Source organism: Mobula birostris, chromosome 2, assembly GCF_030028105.1.
Source record: "Mobula birostris isolate sMobBir1 chromosome 2, sMobBir1.hap1, whole genome shotgun sequence".
Classification (NCBI taxonomy): domain Eukaryota; kingdom Metazoa; phylum Chordata; class Chondrichthyes; order Myliobatiformes; family Myliobatidae; genus Mobula; species Mobula birostris.
In genome coordinates this window covers 183,839,411-183,861,770 of record NC_092371.1, presented here as the reverse complement: position 1 = coordinate 183,861,770, position 22,360 = coordinate 183,839,411, and the positions used below count along the sequence as shown (strand labels likewise).

General features: G+C 40.2%; 1 protein-coding gene across 2 annotated transcripts in view; it reads left to right on the top strand.

Moving 5' to 3' along the window:
* Positions 1 to 19,834, top strand: part of eipr1 (EARP complex and GARP complex interacting protein 1) — a 120,113-nt gene extending 100,279 nt beyond the window's left edge. For both annotated transcript variants that reach the window (XM_072251155.1, XM_072251156.1), the window contains 3 exons: positions 3,517 to 3,684; positions 10,617 to 10,784; positions 19,534 to 19,834. In XM_072251155.1, coding sequence (XP_072107256.1) covers positions 3,517 to 3,684; positions 10,617 to 10,784; positions 19,534 to 19,705 — 508 coding nt within the window. In that variant the 3' untranslated portion in view covers positions 19,706 to 19,834. The remainder of the gene's footprint in view (positions 1 to 3,516; positions 3,685 to 10,616; positions 10,785 to 19,533) is intronic.
* The last annotated feature ends 2,526 nt before the right edge of the window (positions 19,835 to 22,360 follow it).

Below are 22,360 nucleotides of genomic sequence, written 5' to 3'. Positions count from 1 at the left end.
TTGGTTGAAGCTTTCTCCCTGGAGACATCTAGTGTTGAGATGAACTGGAGTGTGAATGTTGTGGAAACAACCTTATGCAAATATCCTTCCAATTAATAGGCAACTGAATTTGGATATAACTTATTGTTCTTCCATTAGTGTAAGGTCAGTAGCAGAATTCATTACCTAATCTCTTTACGAAACACCTATCGTCCTGAAATTGTTCAGGTGCAAGAGAAAGGCCATTATCATCATCATCACAGCAATAAATACAGTCCTGTTAGTGTCAATTGCTCCCTGAGAATAAATGAAAAGTGCTAACTACTTAATTAATAATTTGTGTGATTTTGTTTAAAGGATGAATATTGCATAGGGATTTGCTCTTCTCCAAAATTGCCATCAGTTGTTTTACATCTGATGAGAAGATGGGATCTCATTCAAATGATTTCAGCTGTAACAATGCAACAATGTATCAATATTTGATAAACAGATGAATTGTCTGGTGATCCTCAGGGTTGTCTGTGGTAACAGATATCTGCTTTGACAATAAATTTACTTTGAATTTTCTTACATCAGTGCTTAGAGAAAATATTGGAGTAGAATCGTAGAGACAAGATTTACATGCATTTGGAAAAACACAGACTAATAGGGAATATCAGCATGGCTTTGCGTTTGGGTGGCCCTGACTCTCAAATTTAGAAACATAGAAACATAGAAAATAGGTGCAGGAGTAGGCCATTCGGCCCTTCGAGCCTGCACCACCATTTATTATGATCATGGCTGATCATCCAACTCAGAACACCGCCCCAGCCTTCCCTCCATACCCCCTAACCCCCGTAGCCACAAGGGCCATATCTAACTCCCTCTTAAATATAGCCAATGAACTGGCCTCAACTGTTTCCTGTGGCAGAGAATTCCGCAGATTCACCACTCTCTGTGTGAAGAAGTTTTTCCTAATCTCGGTCCTAAAAGGCTTCCCCTCTATCCTCAAACTGTGACCCCTCGTTCTGGACTTCCCCAACATCGGGAACAATCTTCCTGCATCTAGCCTGTCCAATCCCTTTAGGATCTTATACGTTTCAATCAGATCCCCCCTCAATCTTCTAAATTCCAACGAGTACAAGCCCAGTTCATCCATTCTTTCTTCATATGAAAGTCCTGCCATCCCAGGAATCAATCTGGTGAACCTTCTGTGTACTCCCTCTATGGCAAGGATGTCTTTCCTTATGGTAGTCTGGTGCAGAATAAGTAGCAAGTGTCTACCACCATTTGCAGCCCCTTGCAATCCTGCATGTTAACAGAGAGGTAAGGGGCTTGTTTTGCTGTAGTTTATTGTTGTTGTTGTGTTTGTGTATTCTCTGAACATGGTGGCCATGCTATGATGGCATCAGAATGTGTGATAACACTTGCAGGCTGCCCCCAGCACATCCTTAGGTTGTGTTGGTTGTTAATGCAAATGATATATTTCACTCTATTAGAGCAATTTTTTTGGGGTTAGCACATGTAGCAAATAACTGACTTCAGACACTCACCTTCAAATTCAAATATGAATTGTGGATTAAATCTAAAATGCAGCTCTGAACAATGGGTTCCTAAAATCCATGAACCAAATTAAAATTGAAAGGATAGAAAGTTGCTGATTTAAATTTGTTAGTTGTGTGTATTTGGGTATCTGTAATATAGGTGCAAACAGGGAGGTGTGATGGTGGGAAGATCCAGGCATTTGAAACTGTTACATACAGTTCAAAGGAAGCATTGTAAATATGGAATTGTCCTTTGATCCTTAGCATATAAAATTTTGTGTAGTATTGGGCCAAGCAGATCTCTTGCTCTAAAAGGGGGTCCCTCTCTTCCCCCCCTCTCTCCTCCAGGAACTAAAGGGATGGTCTGTTGAGTAAGTTTGCAGGACACCGTGAAAATTGGTGGAGTTGTGGAAAACGAGGAATGGTGTTAAATGGTACAGCAGGGATGATTTGAAAAATTTGGGCAGATGGCGTTTCATCTGGACAAGTACATTTTGGGAGATCAAATATATGAGGAAAATACACCATACAAGGCAGGACTCTTTGAAGCACTCATGTACAGAGGGATCTAAAGTTCAAGTCCATTGCATCCTGAAGGTGGGAACACAAGTAGCTAAGGTAATAATGAAGGCATACGGCATGCTTGTCTTCACCGGTTTGGCACTATAAAAGTTGGGAAGTTACATATTAACAACTGAATAAAACTTTAGTTGCTGTATATATGGTGTTGTAATTAATAGGGATAACTCAAAGTGGTGGGTTTGGTGGGGGTAGTGGGGATCTTGGTGTTTTGTGTGTGGATGTCAGTGATTGTACGTGGTGACCACAAGGTGAATAGATTTGTGTATCTTAAGCGAAACAAGACCAATGGGGTTAGTACAGGAAATCTGTACTAAGTAAAAAGATCAACCATGATTCAATGGTAGGGCAGGCACAAGAGTTTCAGTGGCTTATTGCTGTTATGTCTTTAAGTGCTTATGAATGTCCTCCAGGCTACAAATGATCTGACTTAAAGAACTCTGACTTTACAGAAATTCTGCAATATATTTTAATGCATTTTAAGATAATAATAGTAATATGCTTCATGATTTTCATTAATGACTGGATACAATATATATTCCATTAGTTTAATTATGGGTAGTGTTAAGGTGATTATTCAATGAAATGGCAGAATTCTCTCAAGTATATGTAGAGCAATACAATATGAGTAGCTATAGAAAACAGACATTTCTGAATGGGAAGAAATCAAATTATGAACAGTCCTCAGGAAGTGAATCATAATGTAACCTGAATACTGGCTGTATTCTTTATGCAATTACTATAAAGGATACAGACTCAGTTGACACTTTTAAATGCCAGCTCAAAATTTATTTGCTTAACCTTGCTTTTAACATTTTTATCTTTTATTTTCATGTTTGCACTTTATCTCATCGTAAAGCAATTCCTACATCATCTGGATGAAAAGTGTTCTATAAATAATATTATTATTATTATTATTATTATTGTTTTTATTACTTATAAAAAGCACGGAGTTGACTCATTTGGAACTTGAGCACCTAAAGAAAGATGGGACTATGTGCCCTGGTGCCCAAGGTCTTCCACAGTGTCTGGATAAACTGCCACGTTTCCAGGGTGTCCAAATACAGATTTCCATCGTAAAGTTAATGAATATAAGGATGCACATTTCTTAACCACAAGCTTTTCCTTAACTAGGTTTTTCAGACACATGATTTTGATAAAGGAAAATTCCCATGAAGGATAATTTGGAAAATTCCATCTCACAAAACATTGTCATTATCTATATCAGAGAAAAAAGCAGTTGTTTTGCACTTATCCATCTGAAAGCTTTGTTTAGATTTACAGATTTGCATGGTTATGACATGTTTTGAACAATTCTTCCTTACTGCCTCTGAATATTACTCTGAAGGTTATTATTTATCCGGAAAAAGAAAATATAAGTGCATATTCAGTGTGCTAGTTCAGAAGTGAACAACTTTATTTTATCTTTCTACAGTCAAGTCTACTGTGTGGAAAATGCCCATGGACAGTTGGTGCGAGACCTTGACTTCAATCCTAACAAGCAGTACTACTTAGCAAGCTGTGGTGATGATTGTAAAGTGAAATTTTGGGATATCAGAAATGTCCAGGAGCCAATCAAGGCTTTAGAAGAACACTCCCACTGGTAAACAAACAATTTTATTTTTTTTCAGACTGTGTTTCAGGCTCAATTAATTCATTCATTTCTTGAGGCATTTAATTCACTGTGTTACTTGATCTGTCTTCTCAGAGCTGTGCTTAAGTAGATTAGAATGGGAGGAGCTGATTTTTTCTTCTTTAGCAGGACTTGACATTTTCTCACTGAAATTGCATGTCTACTATTATGGAGACTGGGTAACTCCCCCGATAATGCCCTCAATAACCTCCCCACATCATCATCAACTACCCCCTCCCCCAGTCACAGTTTTAACCATCCATTTATGTAGGTTAATAGACATGGACCAACTTTCTACCAAGCTACCGCTCTTAGGGGTGTGGGAGAAAACCCTCGCAGTCATGAAAAATGTACAGCCACTACACTGAAGGATTGAATGAGGCAGCGGTTCCACTGGCCTCGCCACAGTGCTATGTGGACATGAGGGTGGGATTGTCTTGTTACTATCATATTCTTTGGATTTTTTTTTCTCTGATAATATGTTAACATTAGTTTGATTGTTCCTGATCTGATTGGCTTATCAAATTATAAAACTGGTCACTTTTAGTTCACGTACTCTGGCAAATGCAAGATAGTATTGTGCTCGTGCTGTGACTGAAGAGTTACAATTTCCATTTAAAACTTGTTCTGCTATTCAGGGTCCAAAGTGAGCTTATTCCTGTTGGACACCAGAACATCAACACTCCAGGTTTGCTCTTTAAGTACAAGCCAGTGATAACACAGCATCCCAGAGTTAACAAGGACAACTGACAACTGAGCTTGAGATAACAGTTACAATTTTTGTTGAGTAAATTCTGATGGAGGGTGTGTGTGTGTGAGGGTGTGTGTGTGTGTGTGTGTGTGTGTGTGTGTGTGTGTGTGTGCGCGCGCGCTTGCACCTGGCTGCCGTGGTTGCCTCTGCATATTAGATAAGGATGTACTCAGACTAAACTGCAGTATCCTTTTTGCCATTTAACAGTCTGTCAGTTCTCTAGAGTGAGAAAGCACATTGTAAACAACCTAACTTTCAGTTTCATTATTCAGAAAAATTACTTTTTTTTTGCTCATCGTAACAAAAATTACTTTTTTAACCAAAGTGTACTTTATTGTGCATAATACTTAGAAATATACAAATCATATAATGCATTGTGACTGAGAACTTTGATGGGTGGGTTAGTAAGTTTGCAGATTTTTTTATTTAAGTGCAATCGTGAACAATAGCCAGATCAGAAATGCTGATCAACTCAACTAGTTCCCAAAGAGAACTCCCAAAGATGGGCCAATCAGATGGTTCACTGCTAAAGATTGGTTTAAAGATTGGTTGCATTGTACAAATGTATAGTGTAGCAGATTTCCAAAGGATACAGCAGGATGCAAATCAATTGTAATATGGGTGGAGAAGTGGCCGTAGGAAATTAATCTGGCTAAGTTTGAGGTGCTGCTCTTTGGGATGTCAAATGTAAAGGGACACAGTAAATGGCAAGGTTGTTAACAGTGTTGTGCAGAGGGATCTCGAGGTCCAAGTCCATAGCTCCCTGAAGGTGGCTGAACAAGTTGGTCGGGTAGTAAAAGAAAGCATGCTTGCCTTTATTAGTTAAGGCATTGAGTTTAAAAGTCGGGAAGTTATTTTCTAGTTTTATAAAACTCTGGTTAGGCTGCATTTTTATTACTGTATTCAATGTTTGTCACTCTTTTATAGGAATGGAGTGGAGGCTTTGGAGAGGGTACGGAAGAAGATTACCAGAATGCTGCCTTGATTAGGGCGCATGTGCTAGGGGGAGAGGTTGGACAAACATGGTTTGTTTGAGCGGAGACTTGATAGAAGTTCATAAGATTATGAAGCGCATTGGTAGAGTAGACAGACAGTATCTTTTTCCGAGATTTGAAATGTCTAATACCAAAGGGCATGCATTTAAAGTGAGAGGATGTAAGTTCAAAGGAGATTTATAGACAATAGGTGCAGAAGTAGACCATTCGGCCCTTCAAGCCTGCACCGCCATTCTGAGATCATGGCTGATCATCTACTATCAATACCCGGTTTCTGCTTTGTCCCCATAACCCTTGATTCCCCTATCCATAAGATACCTATCTAGCTCCTTCTTGAAAGCATCCAGAGAATTGGCCTCCACTACCTTCTGAGGCAGCGCGTTCCACACCTCCACATCTCTCTGGGAGAAGAAGTTCCTCCTCAACTCTGTCCTAAATGACCTACTTAATCTTAAACCATGCCCTCTGGTACTGGACTCTCCCAGCATCTGGAACATATTTCCTGCCTCTATCTTGTCCAATCCCTTAATAATCTTATATGTCTCAATCAGATCCCCCCTCAATCTCCTTAATTCCAGAGTGTACAAGCCCAGTCTTTCTAACTTCTGTACGTAAGACAGTCTGGACATCCCAGGAATTAACCTAGTGAACCTACGCTGCACCTTCTCCACAGCCAGGATGTCCTTCCTTAACCCTAGAGACCAAAACTGCACACAATACTCCAGGTGTGGTCTCACCAGGGCCCTGTACAAATGCAAAAGGTTTTCCTTGCTCTTGTACTCAATTCCCTTTGTAATAAAGGCCAACATTCCATTAGCCTTCTTCACTGCCTGCTGCACTTGCTCATTCACCTTCAGAGACTGATGAACAAGTACTTCTAGATCTCTTTGTATTTCACCCTTACCTAACTCCACACCGTTCAGATAATAATCTGCCTTCCTGTTGTTGCTCCCAAAGTGAATAACCTCACACTTATTCACAATAAACGCCATCTGTCAAGTTTCTGCCCACTCACCCAGCCTATCCAAGTCACCTTGAATCCTCCTAACATCCTCATCACATGTCACACTGCCACCCAGCTTGGTATCATCAGCAAACTTGCTGATGTTATTCACAATGCCTTCCTCTAAATCATTGACATAAATCGTAAACAGCTGTGGTCCCAATACCGAGCCCTGTGGCACCCCACTAGTCACCACCTGCCATTCCGAGAAACACCCATTCACTGCTACCCTTTGCTTTCTATCTGCCAACCAAGCCAACCAGTTTTCTATCCATGTCAATATCCTCCCCCCAATGCCATGAGCTCTGATTTTACCCACCAGTCTCCTATGTTGTACCTTATCAAATGCCTTCTGAAAGTCAAGGTACACCACATCCACTGGATCTCCCGCGTCTATCTTCCTGGTTACATCCTCAAAAAACTCCAATAGATTAGTCAAGCATGATTTGCCCTTGGTAAATCCATGCTGGCTCGGCCCAATCTTATCACTGCTATCAAGATATGCTGCTATTTCATCTTTAATAATAGACTCTAGCATCATTCCCACTACTGATGTTAGGCTAACAGGGTGATAGTTCTCTGTTTTCTCCCTCCTTCCTTTCTTAAAAAGTGGGATAACATTAGCCATTCGCCAATCCTCAGGAACTGATACTGAATCTAAGGAACATTGGAAAATGGTCACCAATGCATCTGCAATTTCCAGAGCCACCTCCTTTAGTACCCTAGGATGCAGACCATCTGGACCTGGGGATTTGTTAGCCTTCAGTCCCATTAGTCTACTCATCACCATTTCCTTCCTAATGTCAATCTGTTTCAGTTCCTCTGTTACCCTATGTCCTTGCATACATCTGGGAGATTGCTTGTGTCTTCCCTAGTGAAGACAGATCCAAAGTACGTATTAAATTCGTGTGCCATTGCTCTGTTTCCCATAACAATTTCTCCCAATTCATTCTTCAAGGGCCCAACATTGTTCTTAACTATCTTCCTTCTCTTCACATACCTAAAAAAACTTTTGCTATCCTCCTTTATATTCCTAGCTAGCTTGCGTTCATACCTCATTTTTTCTCCCTGTATTGTCTTTTTAGTTAAGTTCTGTTGCTCCTTAAAAATTTCCCAATCATCCATCTTCCCACTCACCTTAGCTCTGTTATACTTCTTTTTTAATGCTATGCTATCTCTGACTTCCTTTGTCAACCACTGTGGCCACTTTCCCCCTTTGAATCCTTCCTTCTCCGGGGGATGAACTGATCTTGCACCTTGTGCATTATTCCCAAGAATACCTGCCATTGCTGTTCCACTGTCTTTTCTGCTAGGATATCCTACCAGTCAACTTTGGCCAGCTCCTCCCTCATGGCTCCATAGTCTCCTTTGTTCAACTGCAATACTGACACTTCTGATCTGCCCTTATCCCTCTCAACTTGCAGATAAAAACTTATCATATTATGGTCACTACCTCCTAATGGCTCCTTTACTTCAAGATCACTTACCAAATCCTGTTCATTGCACAACACTAAATCCAGAATAGCCTTATCCCTGGTTGGCTCTCGTACAAGCTGCTCCAAAAATGCATCCCGTAGGCACTCTACAAACTCCCTATCCTGGGGTCCAGTACCAGCCTGATTTTCCCAGTTCACCTGCATGTTGAAATCCCCCATAACTACTGCAACATTTCCTTTGCCACATGCCATTGTTAACTCCCTATTCAACTTGCACCCAATATCCATGCTACTGTTTGGGGGCCTGTAGATAACACCTATTAGGGTCTTTTTGCCCTTACTGTTCCTCAGTTCTATCCACACTGACTCTACTTCTCCTGATTCTATGTCCCCCCTTGCAAGGGACTGAATCTCATTCCTCACCAACAGGGCCACCCCACCCCCTCTGCCTACCTTTCTGTCCCTTCGATAGCACATATACCCTTGTACATTCAATTCCCAGGTCTGATCCCCCTGCAGCCATGTCTTCGTTATCCCAACAACATCATAGTACCCATTCGCACCTGAGCTTCAAGCTCATTTGTGGGTCAAGTATTTTATGCAGAGTGGTCGGGCCTGGAATGTGCTGTCAGGGATGTTAGTAGTGGCAAGTACTATAGAGGCATTTAAGACGTTCTTTGATAGGCATGTGAATATGGAGAGATACAGACTCTTGTAATCAGAAGAGACTGTTTAGACTTTTAGTTTAATTAATTTGGCATATCCTCGTCTGAAGGCCTTGTTCTTGTGCTGTTCTGCTCTGTGTTCAAAGGCCCAGATACCGGCACCGGAAAGTTAACTTTTACAGAATGAAATTCAGAGGGAAGTAACTGGTTTTATTTTCCTGAGATTGACTCTCTGCTTCTATCCCATCAGAGTTGCTTATTTGTTTTCTAACTTGGATGTTTGATGTGAAACTTGTAAAAATATCTTAAATGCTTTTGGAAGGATAAAAAATCTGGCACATGTATTTTCACACTTTGAATTTGACTGAATATACCCGTTGCTCTAAAGGTCCAGTGATCCAATATTCATTACCACACAATGTTCAAAGCAGCCAGTGTTTTTGGATGGGTACAAAATGTACTACAATCTTTGCCTCCATGATTTTTCAAAATAAGAGTAAGTGTAGAGACTAGATGAGGAAATTATGTGGGGGAAAATCAAAGTGGGGGTGGAGGATGGAAGAAAGTGATGGGGTAAGAGATCACGATGCAGTATGAGGATTACAGTAGGGTTAGGAAATGCAAGAAGGCCAGAATGACCAAGCAAAAACTGGGAATTGAATGGAGGGAGATGAAAAGATTGATGTCACAGTGAAACTGATTTTCTCTGTGTATGTGTATAGGACGGCACAGTAGCACAGTAGCTAGCACAATGCTTTACGGTACAGGCAACCTGGGTTCAATTCCCACCACTGCCTTCTCCCCATGACAGTGCGGGTTTCTTCCGGTTGCTCCAGTTTTCTCCCACAGTTCAAAGACGTACCGGTCGGTAGGTTAATTGGTCATTGTAAATTGTCCTGTGATTAGGCTACCATTTAATTGGAGGATTGCTGGGTGGCGTGGCCGGAAGGGCCGGAAGGGCTTATTCCACACTGTATCTCAATCATTCAATCAATAAATGAATAAATGATTGCTTGGGGAAGCTCTCAGTGATCTGTGGAAATGCTCTGTACATTCCCCAGTGATGTCAGCTTTCTCGTGAAAATTGGATCATACAATGCAAAGATTTTATATACTGTGATTCAAAGCATAATAATTGATTTTCCTTTGGGTATGTGTTAAACTACATGAGCAGTTAATAAATTTAAAGTTTTCAAATTATATGAAAAAATGCAATTAGTTAACTCAGAGAACGCTACTGTAACTTAAAGAAAACTTGGTGGTAGAAATGTCTTCATTTTTGTGTGATAAATGAGTATTACAGTAGTAGCTGACTTTTGTACTCTGCTTTCAAGCTTGAATTGCATCACTATTGTGCTCTCCTTTCCTTACCAAATCTTGTTTTCTTTATTGGTTTGTGTTTATTTAACACTTACTTTGTTATTAACTACAGAGTTCTTCTGCTGGAGATTAATACATGTATCAGTCTTTTTCCTTTTATTTTCTCCAATGAGCTTTAATTTTCAATAATACAATTTGTACTAGACAATTTTTTAAAAATACTGCCTGCAGGTAATACAATCCAGCACAGGTAGTGAAGGTGCCAAACAGTATTTCCTTCCCCTGTTCCTTCATATTCCTCACTAACCAAATTTATGATTTCAGCACTCATTTTTAAATGCTTTACAGCAGAGCTGTAGATTATTGCCATTTTAACTCATTTAATCTCTCCTGCTGGCCTCATAATTTCTGAACCTACCTGGAATTTAACATGGAGAGTGGCTTTGCAGATTTTCTAAAGGGTTCCACTGCCTGATTAGTCTGTGGCGTGCTGATCTGATGGACAGGAAGACTAAAGGTGAATTTGGAGCAAGTCATAATCTTAATGGTTAGGTAAACCTGTGCATAGCTAATTTCTTAGCTGTAATATCCAACCTTTGGCAAAATAATTAATCAGTCAACAGTACAGGCAAGTATATAGCTACACTGTGATCTCTTTTTATGTATTAAAAGTATTCAGCAAAGTTGTTCTCTATGATTTCTACAAAAATATTTCTCTCCTTCTGTATGCAGGGTCTGGAGTGTCCGATACAATCATTCACATGATCAGTTAGTGTTGACTGCCAGCAGTGACAGCAGAGTCATTCTTTCCAACATGGTGTCTATTTCGTCAGAGCCCTTCGGCCACTTAATGGATGATGATGATTTAAGTGACCAAGAGGAGAACCAGCATGAAGAGAAGTATGTCACTGTTCACATAATTATATCCTTTGAAAGACTGTCTTTTAAAGTGTATGAGAAGTTCTATAGTAATATCAACAACTACTGCATGTGAATAGTTTTGTAATATTTTGGTAATTTTCTGGCTATGGTTTAGAGAAGGAACTCCTGAAGAAACCTTCCCCATTTTCACAAAGAATGGTTCATGCTTTGGGAGAAGCAAGAATGATTACTGCCTTGCCTGTGTTACCCACACCACAAGATCCAAGAGAAAATTCCACGGATTATCACTGATCTTAATTCTACTCATACTTTCAATATGAGTTTGTGGGAATAGAAAATGTGGTTTCAAAAATAAAACTGTAAATTTTAGATGAATTTAAAATGTTCAAATCAATTTAAATTTTATATAAGACTGTACATGTGGAGCCTAGCCAAAAATCAAGTGGAAAAGTTAAGCTAGTAAACTTGTAGCCCTTCCTCTGTTGCTATTATCACGAGACCTTGGGCCAGGGCAGGGCAACTTATCGTCAATAAGTTGATAAAACCTACAATTAATTTCATTTGTAAATTACCTTCAATTAACCATTGTCATTTGTAACAGGTCGGTCACAAATACCCAAGACAAATTGAACTTGTGCTTTATTGCAGCAATTAAATCATACTGATCAGCTTTCGAGAGATAAGATAGCACAGCCAAGAAGTGTTGAGTTCATAGAACAAAGTTCTTCCATTTTAGGACTGGCATTGGACTTCAGATTGGTTCCTTCTGTTTCTGGAACCAGTTCCTCATGGTTGTGAAGATTACTGCTAAAGACTAATGTTTTGTATAAAGGTTTGCTAGCACTGGACAAAAGTCAGGTTCTGTCATCTCTTTTCATTCTGTGTTATCCATAATGCTAACAGCCGGATAAGATGTTTCTGCATCTTGGATTAATTTATGTTAGCCATTTCTCTATTTCCTGTTCACTGTGCCTTTGCACATGGAGCACAAAAAATAGAGAGCAGAACTGCGCAGGAACAGGCCTTTTGACCTTCGATGTGTGGGCCAAACATGACGCTGAATTAAACTAATCTCTTGTGCCTGTACATGAATCATATCCTTCCACTTGCTGCATATTCATGTGTCTATCAGTCTTGTAAATGCCACTGACAAATCTGTTTTCACCACTACTTTTGACAGCTGATTCCAGGCACCTACTATTCTCTGCATTTTTATAAAACAAAATCTCTCCCCTCCCCCACCTTGAATGGATGTCCTCTAATACTCAACATCTCTATAGTGGAAAGAAGTTTCTGACAGTCTACTATACCTTCCATAATTTTATAATCTTCAAAAGGTTCCCCCCTAGCTCCAAATTTGCACATGCTCTCCTTCCAGCTCATACCTTAACCAAGTAGCACTCTGGTGAACCTCCTCTACACCATTTCCAAAGCCTCCACATCAAGTGTGGTCTAACCAAAATTTTATCTTGCTGCAATATGACTTCAGATATGAGGTCAGATAGTAGAGAGCACCCCTGTGGCCATCCACCTCAGTAATCATTATCTCGTTTTGGATGCTGTTGTGGGGGGGGGGGGAGAGTGGGGGTGACCTGAGAGGATGACCACGGTGATTGGGTTTCTGGCACTGAGCCCGGTTTCCTGGTGCAGAAGGGAGAGAAGAAGATGAGGAATGCGGTAGTCATAGGGGATTCCATAGTAAGGGGAACAGACAGGAGGTTCTGTCAGCCTGATAGAGATACCCGCATGGTTTGTTGCCTCCCAGGTGCCAGGGTACGGGATGTCTTGGATCGGGTGCAGAGTATTCTGAAGGGAGAGAGTGAACAGCCAGAAGTCTTGTTACACATTGGTACTAATGACATAGGTAGAAAAGGGAGGAGGTCTGGAAGAGAGAATTCGGGGAGTTAGGTAGTAAACTGAAAAGCAGGACTTCCAGGGTAGTAATCTTGGGATTGCTGCCTGTGCCATCTGCTAACGAACGCACGAATAGCATGATCAGGCATATCAATGCATGGCTGAGAGAATGGTGTAAGGGGCAGGGCTTCGGGTTCCTGGATCACTGGGGCCTCTTCTGGGGGAGGTACGGCCTGTACAAAAAGGATGGGTTACACCTGAACCCAAAGGAGTCCAATATCCTAGCAGGCAGGTTTCATAGAGCTGTTAGGGAGGGTTTAAACGAATTTGGCAGGGGGATGGGAACCAGAGTGATAGGACTGAGGAAGGGGAAAACAGAAATAAATTGAAGATAGCGTGCAACAGAGATGATAGGAAGGATAGGCAGGAGATGAGGCATAATTACAACCAGTGGGATGATTTACAACAGAAAGCAACTGGACTGAAAGTGTTATATTTGAATGCACACAGCATAAAAAATAAAATGGATGATCTTGAAATTCAGCTGCAGAATGGCAGGTATGACGTTGTGGCCATCTCTGAAACTTGGCTAAAGGATGGCTCACATTGGGAGCTGAATGTCCAAGAATATATGGTGTATCGGAAATATAGGTTAGTAGGCAGAGGGGGTGGTGTTGCCCCGATTATAGGAAATAATACTAAATCATTAGAAAGGGATGATCGGTAGGTGTAGAGTCTCTATGGGTTGAGTTCAGAAATGGCAAGGGTAAAAGGACCCTATTGGCAGTTGTATACAGGCTCCAAACAGTAGCCAGGATGAGGATTACAAATTATAGTAGGAGATAGAAAAGGCATATCACAAGGGCAACGTCATGATAATCATTGGGGATTTTAACATGAAAGTGGATTGGGAAAACCAGGCCAGTACTGGACCTCAAGAGAGAGAATTTGTAGTATGTCTAAGGGATGGCTTTTTAGAACAGCTTGTTGTTGAGCCCACTAGGGGATCGGCTGTGCTGGATTGGGTGTTGTGCAACGATCCGGAGGTGATAAGAGAGCTTAAGGTTAAGAAACCCTGAGGGAACAGTGATCACAATATGATCGAGTTCTCTTTGAAATTTGAGAAGGAGAAACTAAATTCCAATGTGTAGGTATATCGATGGAATAAAGGAAATTGCAATGGCATGAGACATTGTACCGGACATTGTACCTGACATTGCACCGGACGTTCAAGAATGTCGGGAGAGTAAAGTAGAACCATAGAAACAAAGTAGGTGCAGTGAAAATTATGACTGAGAAGATGCTCAAGGAAGCTTAATGGACTGAGGGTAGATAAATCTTCTGGACCTGATGGAATGCACCCTCAAGTTCTGAAGGAAGTAGCTGGAGAGATTGTGGAGGTATTAACAATGATCTTTCAAGAATTGATAGATTCTGACATTGTACCGGATGACTAGAAAATAGCAAATGTTATTCCGCTACTTAAGAAGGGTGGGAGGCAGCAGAAAGGAAACTATAGACCTGTCAGCCTAACATCAGTGGTTGGGAAGTTGTTGGAATCGATTGTTAGGGATGAAATTATGGAGTACCTGGAGGCACATGACAAGATAGGCCAAAGCCAGCATGGCTTCCTGAAAGGAAAATCCTGCCTGACTAACTTACTGCGATTGTTTGAGGAAATTACAAGCAGGGTAGACAAAGGAGATGCAGTAGATGTGGTGTACTTGGATTTTGAGAAGGCCTTTGGCAAGGTGCCACATATGAGGCTGCTTAGTAAGATAAGAGCCCATGGAATTACAGGGAAGTTACTTGCATGGATGGAGCATTGGCTGATCAGCAGAAAACAGAGAGCAGGAATAAAGGGATTCTCTTCTGGCTGGCTGCCAGTTACCAGTGGAGTTCCACAGGGGTCGGTGTTGGGATCGCTGCTTTTTACGATGTATGTCAATGATGTGGACTATGGGATTAATCGATTTGTGGCTGAATTTGCAGATGATACAAAGATAGGTGGAGGAGAGAGACTTAGATAGTTTAGGGGAATTGGCAGAGAAGTGGCAAATGAAATACAATGTTAGAAAGTGTGTGGTCATGCACTTTGGTGGAAGAAATAAATGGGCAGACTATAATTTAGATGGGGAGAGAATTCAAAATGCAGAGATGCAAAGGGATTTGGGAGTCCTTGTGCAGGATTCCCTAAAGGTTAACCTCCAGGTTGAGCTGGTGGTGGAAGATGAATGCAATGTTGGGATTCATTTCTAGAGGTATAGAACATAAGAGCAGGGATGTGATGTTGAGGCTCTATAAGGCACTTGTGAAACCACACTTGGAGTATTGTGTGCGGTTTCGGGCTCCTTATTTTAGAAGGGATATACTGGCATTGGAGAGGGTTCAGAGAAGGTTCATGAGAATGATTCCAAGAATAAAGTGTTACTGTATGAGGAACGTCTCATTTAAACTGTGTAGTTTCATCGACCTGCACTCAGCCCATAGTCCTCAAAACCATCCTTGTACCTGTCCAAACAAATGTTGAAATTGAAATCGCATCCTCCACTTGTGCTGGAAGCTCGTTCCATACTCTCACCACCCTCTGAGTGAAGTTTCCCCATGTTCCCCTTAAACTTCTCGCCTTTCATCTTTAACCCATGACCACTAGTTCTAGTCCCATACAACCTCAGTGGAAGAGCCTTCTTGTATTTACCCTGTTTATACCCTTCATAATTTTGATTCCCTCTATCAAATCTCTCCTCAATCTTCTATGTTCTAGGGAATAATGTTCTATCCTATTCAATCATTCCTGATAACTCAGGTCCTCCAGTCCCAGCAACTTACTTGTAAAATTTCTTTGTACTGTTTCAACCTTATTTACATCATTTCTGTAGGGAGGTGACCAAAACTGCAGACAGTACTCCAAATTAGGCCTCACTAATGTCTTGTACAACTTCAACACAACATGCCAACACTTGTACTTTAATGTGCCAGAAGCTTTCTTTATGACCCTATCTACCTGTTATGTCGCTTCCATGAAATTATGGACCTGTATTCCCAGATCCCTTTGCTCCATGGATTCCTCAGTGCCCGACCGCTCACTGTGTAGGACCTACTGTGATTGATGCTCGCAAAGTGCAACACCTCACACTTGCCTGCATTAAATTCCATCTGCTATTTTTCAGCCCATTTTCCCAGATGATCCAAATCTCACTGCAAGCTTTGACGATCTTCCTCAGTCTACGGTGCCCCCGGTCTTGGTGTCATTTGCAAGCTTGCTGATTGGGTTTACTACATTATTATCCAGATTATTGATATAGATGACAAACAACAACGGACTAACCACTGATCTCTGTAGCACACAACTAGTCATAGGCCCCCAGTCAGAGAGGCAACCACTTACTGCTGCTACTTTCTGGCTTTCCCCACAAAGTCAGTATCAATCCTATGAGCACAGGAGGTGTATCCATTTGGGTTACCCGGAGAAGTTGGTGGTAGCAGAACATTGTGTTTACAAAGGCCATAGGATTGACTTCGATGCACAAAACTACTGTGCCGCGCCAATGGGTTTTTGGACCACCTGGTGAAAGAAGCCATTGAAATAAAACTAGAGGAAAAGAATTTTAACAAAGAGGAAGGTCTCACTCTAAGTAAGAACTGCAATTTGATTGTAAGCAAGGACAGCGGAAACCTGATTGGATGTGGATTAACCAATCAGGAGGGACGAATGACAGGGGTATATATACCACTGGACTAGATGTGTCTAGGCATCATCCCTGATGAAGATGGCTGAGTTTGTCATCGAAATATCGGCTAAATTCGATACCTGTACTAGGCTGGAAGCCCGAGGAGAGTTTATTCATCATATATACTGGGAAAGTACTAGAACCTTTTGCAATGCAGAGTAGGTGTAACAGCTACTCAGAAGGTGCTTTGTGAGTAACATTAAACTGCAAGATCATAACGAGACAGATTGTGAGGTCAAGACACTGCCACAACTGTACTTTCAAACTGCAGGGAATTAAAAACTAGACTTTGTGTTTCAGGGTTTTCCAATTAATTTTAAATAAGCACAACCTATCTAGATTAGCTACTGATTAAAAACACTCAGTGACCATTTTATTAGGTACCTCCTGTACCCAATAAAGTAGCCATTGAGTGTATGTTTGTGGTCTTGTGTTGCTGTAGCCCATCCACTTCAAGATTCAATGTGTTGTGCAGTCACAGATGCTCTTCTTTACATTCCTGTTGTAACGCATGGATATTTGAGTTACTGTCACCTTCCTGTCTGTTTAACCAGTCTGGCCATTCTCCTCTGATCTATTTCATTAGCAAAGCGTTTATGTCCAGAGAACTGCTGTTTACTGGATGTTTTTTGTTTGTCACACCATCCTCTGTAAACTCTAGAGATGGTTGAGCATGAAAATCCCAGGAGATTAGCAGTTTCTGAGATACTTAAACCACTCTACCTGGCATTAACCAGTTTTCTACAGCCAAAGTCACTTAGATCAAATTTCTTCCCCAATCTGATGTTTAATATGAATAACAATTGAAGCTCTTGACCATGTCTGCACCTTTTTATGCATAGAGTTGCTGTCACATGATTCATTGATTAGATATTTGCAGTAATGAGCAGGTGCACAGGTGTACCAAATAAAGTGGCATAATAGAGTGTACATGCTTGAGAAATGTTATTAACAGATGAAAACATTGATCTTTTGCATTAGTGTAAATGCTTTTAGTGTCATTGTTCAGATTTACTGATCCTTGAGGATGGCTTTTCACATTACTGTTAATGACATTTTTATAGCTAATAGTTCCAACTTAAATTTAATTAAGCTGTTTATCACTTAACATTTTGGCTATATAGGTGGTAACCTGCACAAAAACAAAAATTTTAGAAAGAAATACAGGAATGTCATATGGAAGGTTACTCTGTCATAAAAATGATCATGTTCATTTTTACTCTGAAGGTTACTTGTCACATAATGATGTTCCTTGAGCACGGTCCGAAGTTTAAAACTTAAAGCTAGTTGTCTACCTTGACTTTTCATTCAAAAATGGTTCCAGTAATCCTACAGGAAAAACTCAAATCTGTCATAATGAAGATCTGTTTGAAACTAAATTAAAGCATTAGGAAGAAAACTACAAAGAACAATTAAACACAAAAAATCTATTTAAATAGCTTCCATCATGGTACTGAAATATCCCAAAACCAATGAAGTACATTTCATGTATACTCACTATGAGAAAATAGTGTGGTCTTAACAATGAAATGAATAACTACATAATCTTCTTTATTGATGCCATTCAGTTGGTAAATGAATGTCAGCACACTGCAACAACCTTGCTGCTCTTCAAATAATGCCACAAGATTCTTTCTGTACACTTGAGTAGGTTGATGAGCCTTGGTTTAATAACACGTGAAAGTTGTTGCAGCACTCAATCTGTTCAAATATGCCAGGTTAGGTTTTGTGTTCAATTCGGAGAGCAGGATTTGAACCCCTATTCTTTGCGTGAGCATTTTCTTCACTTTAAGTATTCATTTAATTTTTTTTGGGGGGGATATATCTTGCGAGTTTATTTTCCTTCCAACTTAATGAAAAACAACTAACTAGTTCCTTTTGTTTATTGATTATCTCACTGCTAAATAAAAGATCATGGGGGGCATTGGTGGTTGTGCTTGTGAGAGATGCTGAGAATATTGGGTCTTTCTACCTTCGTCTTCATCAGGTAATAGTGCCCTATTAAGAGCAGCAAGAGCATCAGACTCCTCAATACCCAGAGCCTGGACTGACACCAACCTACTGCCCTCTACTGTGCCTGTTGTCTTGTTTATTATTTATTGTAATGCCTGCACTTGTGCACTTTATGCTATCCTGGGTAGGTCTGTAGTCTAGTGTAGTTTTTGTGTTGTTTTACGTAGTTCAGTGTAGTTTTTGTATTGTTTCATATAGCACCATGGTCCTGAAAAATGTCTCATTTTTACTGTGTACTGTACCAGCAGTAATGGTCGAAATGACAATAAAAAGTGACTTGACTTGAAAACAAAATTGCACATTGAATTTGTCTGCAATAAAAGGGCCAATGGTTATTTTGCTGTGGAGAAAGAAATTTAGGAATATGTTTTACAGGACATTAATAAGAAACAAAGGGAAGATTAAAAATGAGACAAAAGTAAAGAAAGTTAAAGGACATTGTATGTGGACATTGAACTCGAGAAGCTTGGATTCTCTCTCATTATACGAGGACCCATAGCATACTGTATTGTGCATGATTATTATATATAAAGGAATTTCTGCTGTTGGGGATAGAGTAATTTATTGGTGTGTGAGAAATGAAATAATTGCATACTTTGAGCTGAAAGTGTAATGTAAACTATATAACTCACAAACTTGTTCCTTAAGGTGGGTATTGGAGGAGCATATACTGATAATAATGATTGCAAAATTAGATGAAATTTCAGGAATTTACAGTGGGAAAGTTTTGTCCAAGTGTGACCATGCATTGCAACAAAATAAGTTATGGACAGGAAGTACAAACTTGTTAACTTTGGAAATACAAAGGGAAGGGAGCGCAGTAATTGCAGATGCATTTATTCCAGAGTAATTGCTCCTAATGGAAGTGGTTATGACAGATAATATCCATTAACATCCATTCATTGAATCAAAAATACAAAGAGGCTAAACAATTTGTCCTGAGTCACCTGTAGGAAAATTAATAACGTTGACTGTTTGAGTACACTGTGCAAGAAACTTGGTGGCTTTAATCACGCACCAACACGATTATGCAATAAGTACTACAAAATAATGTAATTGAAGGTAGTATTCCATTAGGTTGTATTTTTAAGCTATGTAGGCACCTACCAGGAGATATCTACCAGGTGCTAAAAGTATTTAGTGATTATTTTATTGATTTTTCTTCGTAGGAAAGAGCCACTACAGGATAGCATAATAGCTACGTATGAAGAACACGAGGATAGCGTCTATGCAGTGGAATGGTCCTCCGCTGATCCATGGTTGTTTGCATCTTTAAGCTATGATGGAAGACTTGTGATAAACCGGGTACCAAGAGCATTAAAGTATCGTATTTTGTTGTAATTTCGCAGTAAAGTAATTTCAGTTTTTGTTCTTAAACGATATAATTACAATTTTTGTTATATAAACTCTGAAAATAACAACATTGAACTGTAATATATCTGCTGCATTGCTGAGAAGAATAAATAATGGCAAACATAAATTTGATGTATTTGGCATTGGTATTAGTTTATTATCACATGTAACAATACAGTATAAAAGCTTGCCTTGCACACTGTTCATACAGATTAAATCATTAAACAGTGCAGAATGAAGTGTAAAATTTCTGAAAAAGTGCATTGCAGATAAATGATAAAGTGCAAGATCACAACAGATAGATTTACACTAATTTGTTAAGAAACTGAATAACATTCTAATGGTATATACTTCAGTGTCTTTCATAGACCACACTGAAATAGGTTTAGCTTGTATATTTAATCTCCATATGGGGGTTTTACAACTTATTCCCCACTCAGAAGAGGAGTATATTAGCCAGAATATCAGCCCAAACTTAACAATATAACATTCAACACTGACTGGCTCCTTTCCACATTCTCAGTAGCTTACGAAGCATTGTAGCAGAAAGTGATTAATCATCTCCAGTGTAGTAATCACTGGATTACTGCCTGTGCCACGTGCCAGTGAGGGTAAGAATAGAGTGATTTGTCAGATGAATTCAAGCAGGGGGGCAGGGTTTCAGAATTCTGGATCATTGTAATCTCTTCAGGCGAAGGTAAGACCAGTACGAAAAGAACAGGTTAGACCTGACCTCGAGGGGTACAATCCATAGAAGAATGAGGGGAGATTTGATAGAGGTATATAAAATTATGATGGGTATAGATAGAGTGAATGCAAGCAGGCTTTTTCCACTGAGGCAAGGGGAGAAAAAAAACAGAGGAAATGGGTTAAAGGTGAAGGGGGAAAAGTTTAAAGGGAACATTGGGGGGGGGGGCTTCTTCACACAGAGAGTGGTGGGAGTATGGAATGAGCTGCCAGACGAGGTGGTAAATGCGGGTTCTTTTTTAACATTTAAGAATAAATTGGACAGATACATGGATGGGAGGTGTATGGAGGGATATGGTCCGTGTGCAGGTCAGTGGGACTAGGCAGAAAATGGTTCAGCACAGCCAAGAAGGGCCAAAAGGCCTGTCGCTGTGCTGTAGTTTTTCTATGGTTTCTAACTATCCTTGAGGTAGGTTTGCTAGAACTGTTGGGGAGTGCTTAAACTTGCTGGAGTCTGCAGACCCAGGTCAGTTTGAATTGACAGCAACATTTCCTCCATGATATTCATCAGCACTGGTGCACCACAAGGCTGTGTGCGTAGTCCCCTGCTCAACTCACTTTACACTTACGACTGTGTGTCTAAGCACAACTTCAATGCCATATTCAAGTTTGCTGACAACACCATAGTGATAGGCCAAATCAAAGATGGTGATGAATCAGCATTTAGGAGGGTGATTGAAAATCTGGCTGAGGGGCCAGAACACCAACCTGTCACTCAATGTCAGCAAGACCAAAGAGCTGATTATTGACCAGGAAAAGGAAACCAGAGGTCCATGAACTAGTCCTTTTCAGGGGATCAGAGGTGGAGAGGGTCAGCAACTTTAAGTTCCTTGGTGTTATTATTTCAGAGGACCTGTCCTGGGCCCAGCACATAAGTGCAATGACGAAGAAAGCATGTCAGATTTTGCAAAGATTCGATATGACGTATAAAACGTTGACAACATTTTATAGATATGAAGTGGAGAGTATATCGACTGGCTACATCTCTGCCTGGTATGGAAACATCAATGCCCTTGAATGAAAAATCCTACAAAAGGTAGTGGATATGGCTCAGTCTATCACAGGTAAAACCCTTCTCACCGTTGAGCACATTAACTTGAAACATTGACACCGGAAAGCAGCATTCATCATCAGGGACCCCCACCACTCTGGTCATGCTCTTCTCACTGCTGCCTTTAGGAAGAAGGTACAGGAGCCTCAGGACTCACACCACCAGGTTCAGAAACAGTTAATACCTGTCAATCGTCAGGCTCTTGAACCAAAGGGGATAACTTCACTCAACTTCACTTGTGTCATCATTGAAATAATCCCCCAACCTGTCGACTCAATTTCAGGAACTCTTCATGTTCTCGATATTTATTATTATTGTTATTTATCGCTTTTTGTATTTGCACAGTGTATTTTTTTTACACATCGGTTGAACACCCAAGTTGATGTGGTCTTTCATTGAACTCTATGACAGTTATTTTGCTGTTATAGGTTTATTGAGTATGCCTACAAGAAAATGAATCTCAAGATTGTATATGGTGACATATATGTACTTTGATAATAAATTTACTTTGAACATTGAGCTAATTTAGCAGGGGAATGGGAACTGGAATGATAGCGCTGAGGATGGGTAGTTTGTTGTGTAAGTAATGCAATAGGTAGTGTGACTTTGAGGAAGGGCAGGCAGATGATAGGGCAAATTTGCAGTTAGTGGGATAAATTGAAGTGTTACATTTTATTAATTTGTTTGTTTATTTATTGAGATACAACACAGAATAGGCACTTCCAGCCCTTTGACCCCAGCCTAATCACTGGACAATATGCAGTTACCAATTAACCTCCTAATTGGTACGTACTTAAACTGTGGGAGGAAACTAGCGAAATCCCGCACATCCCGCAGGGAGGACG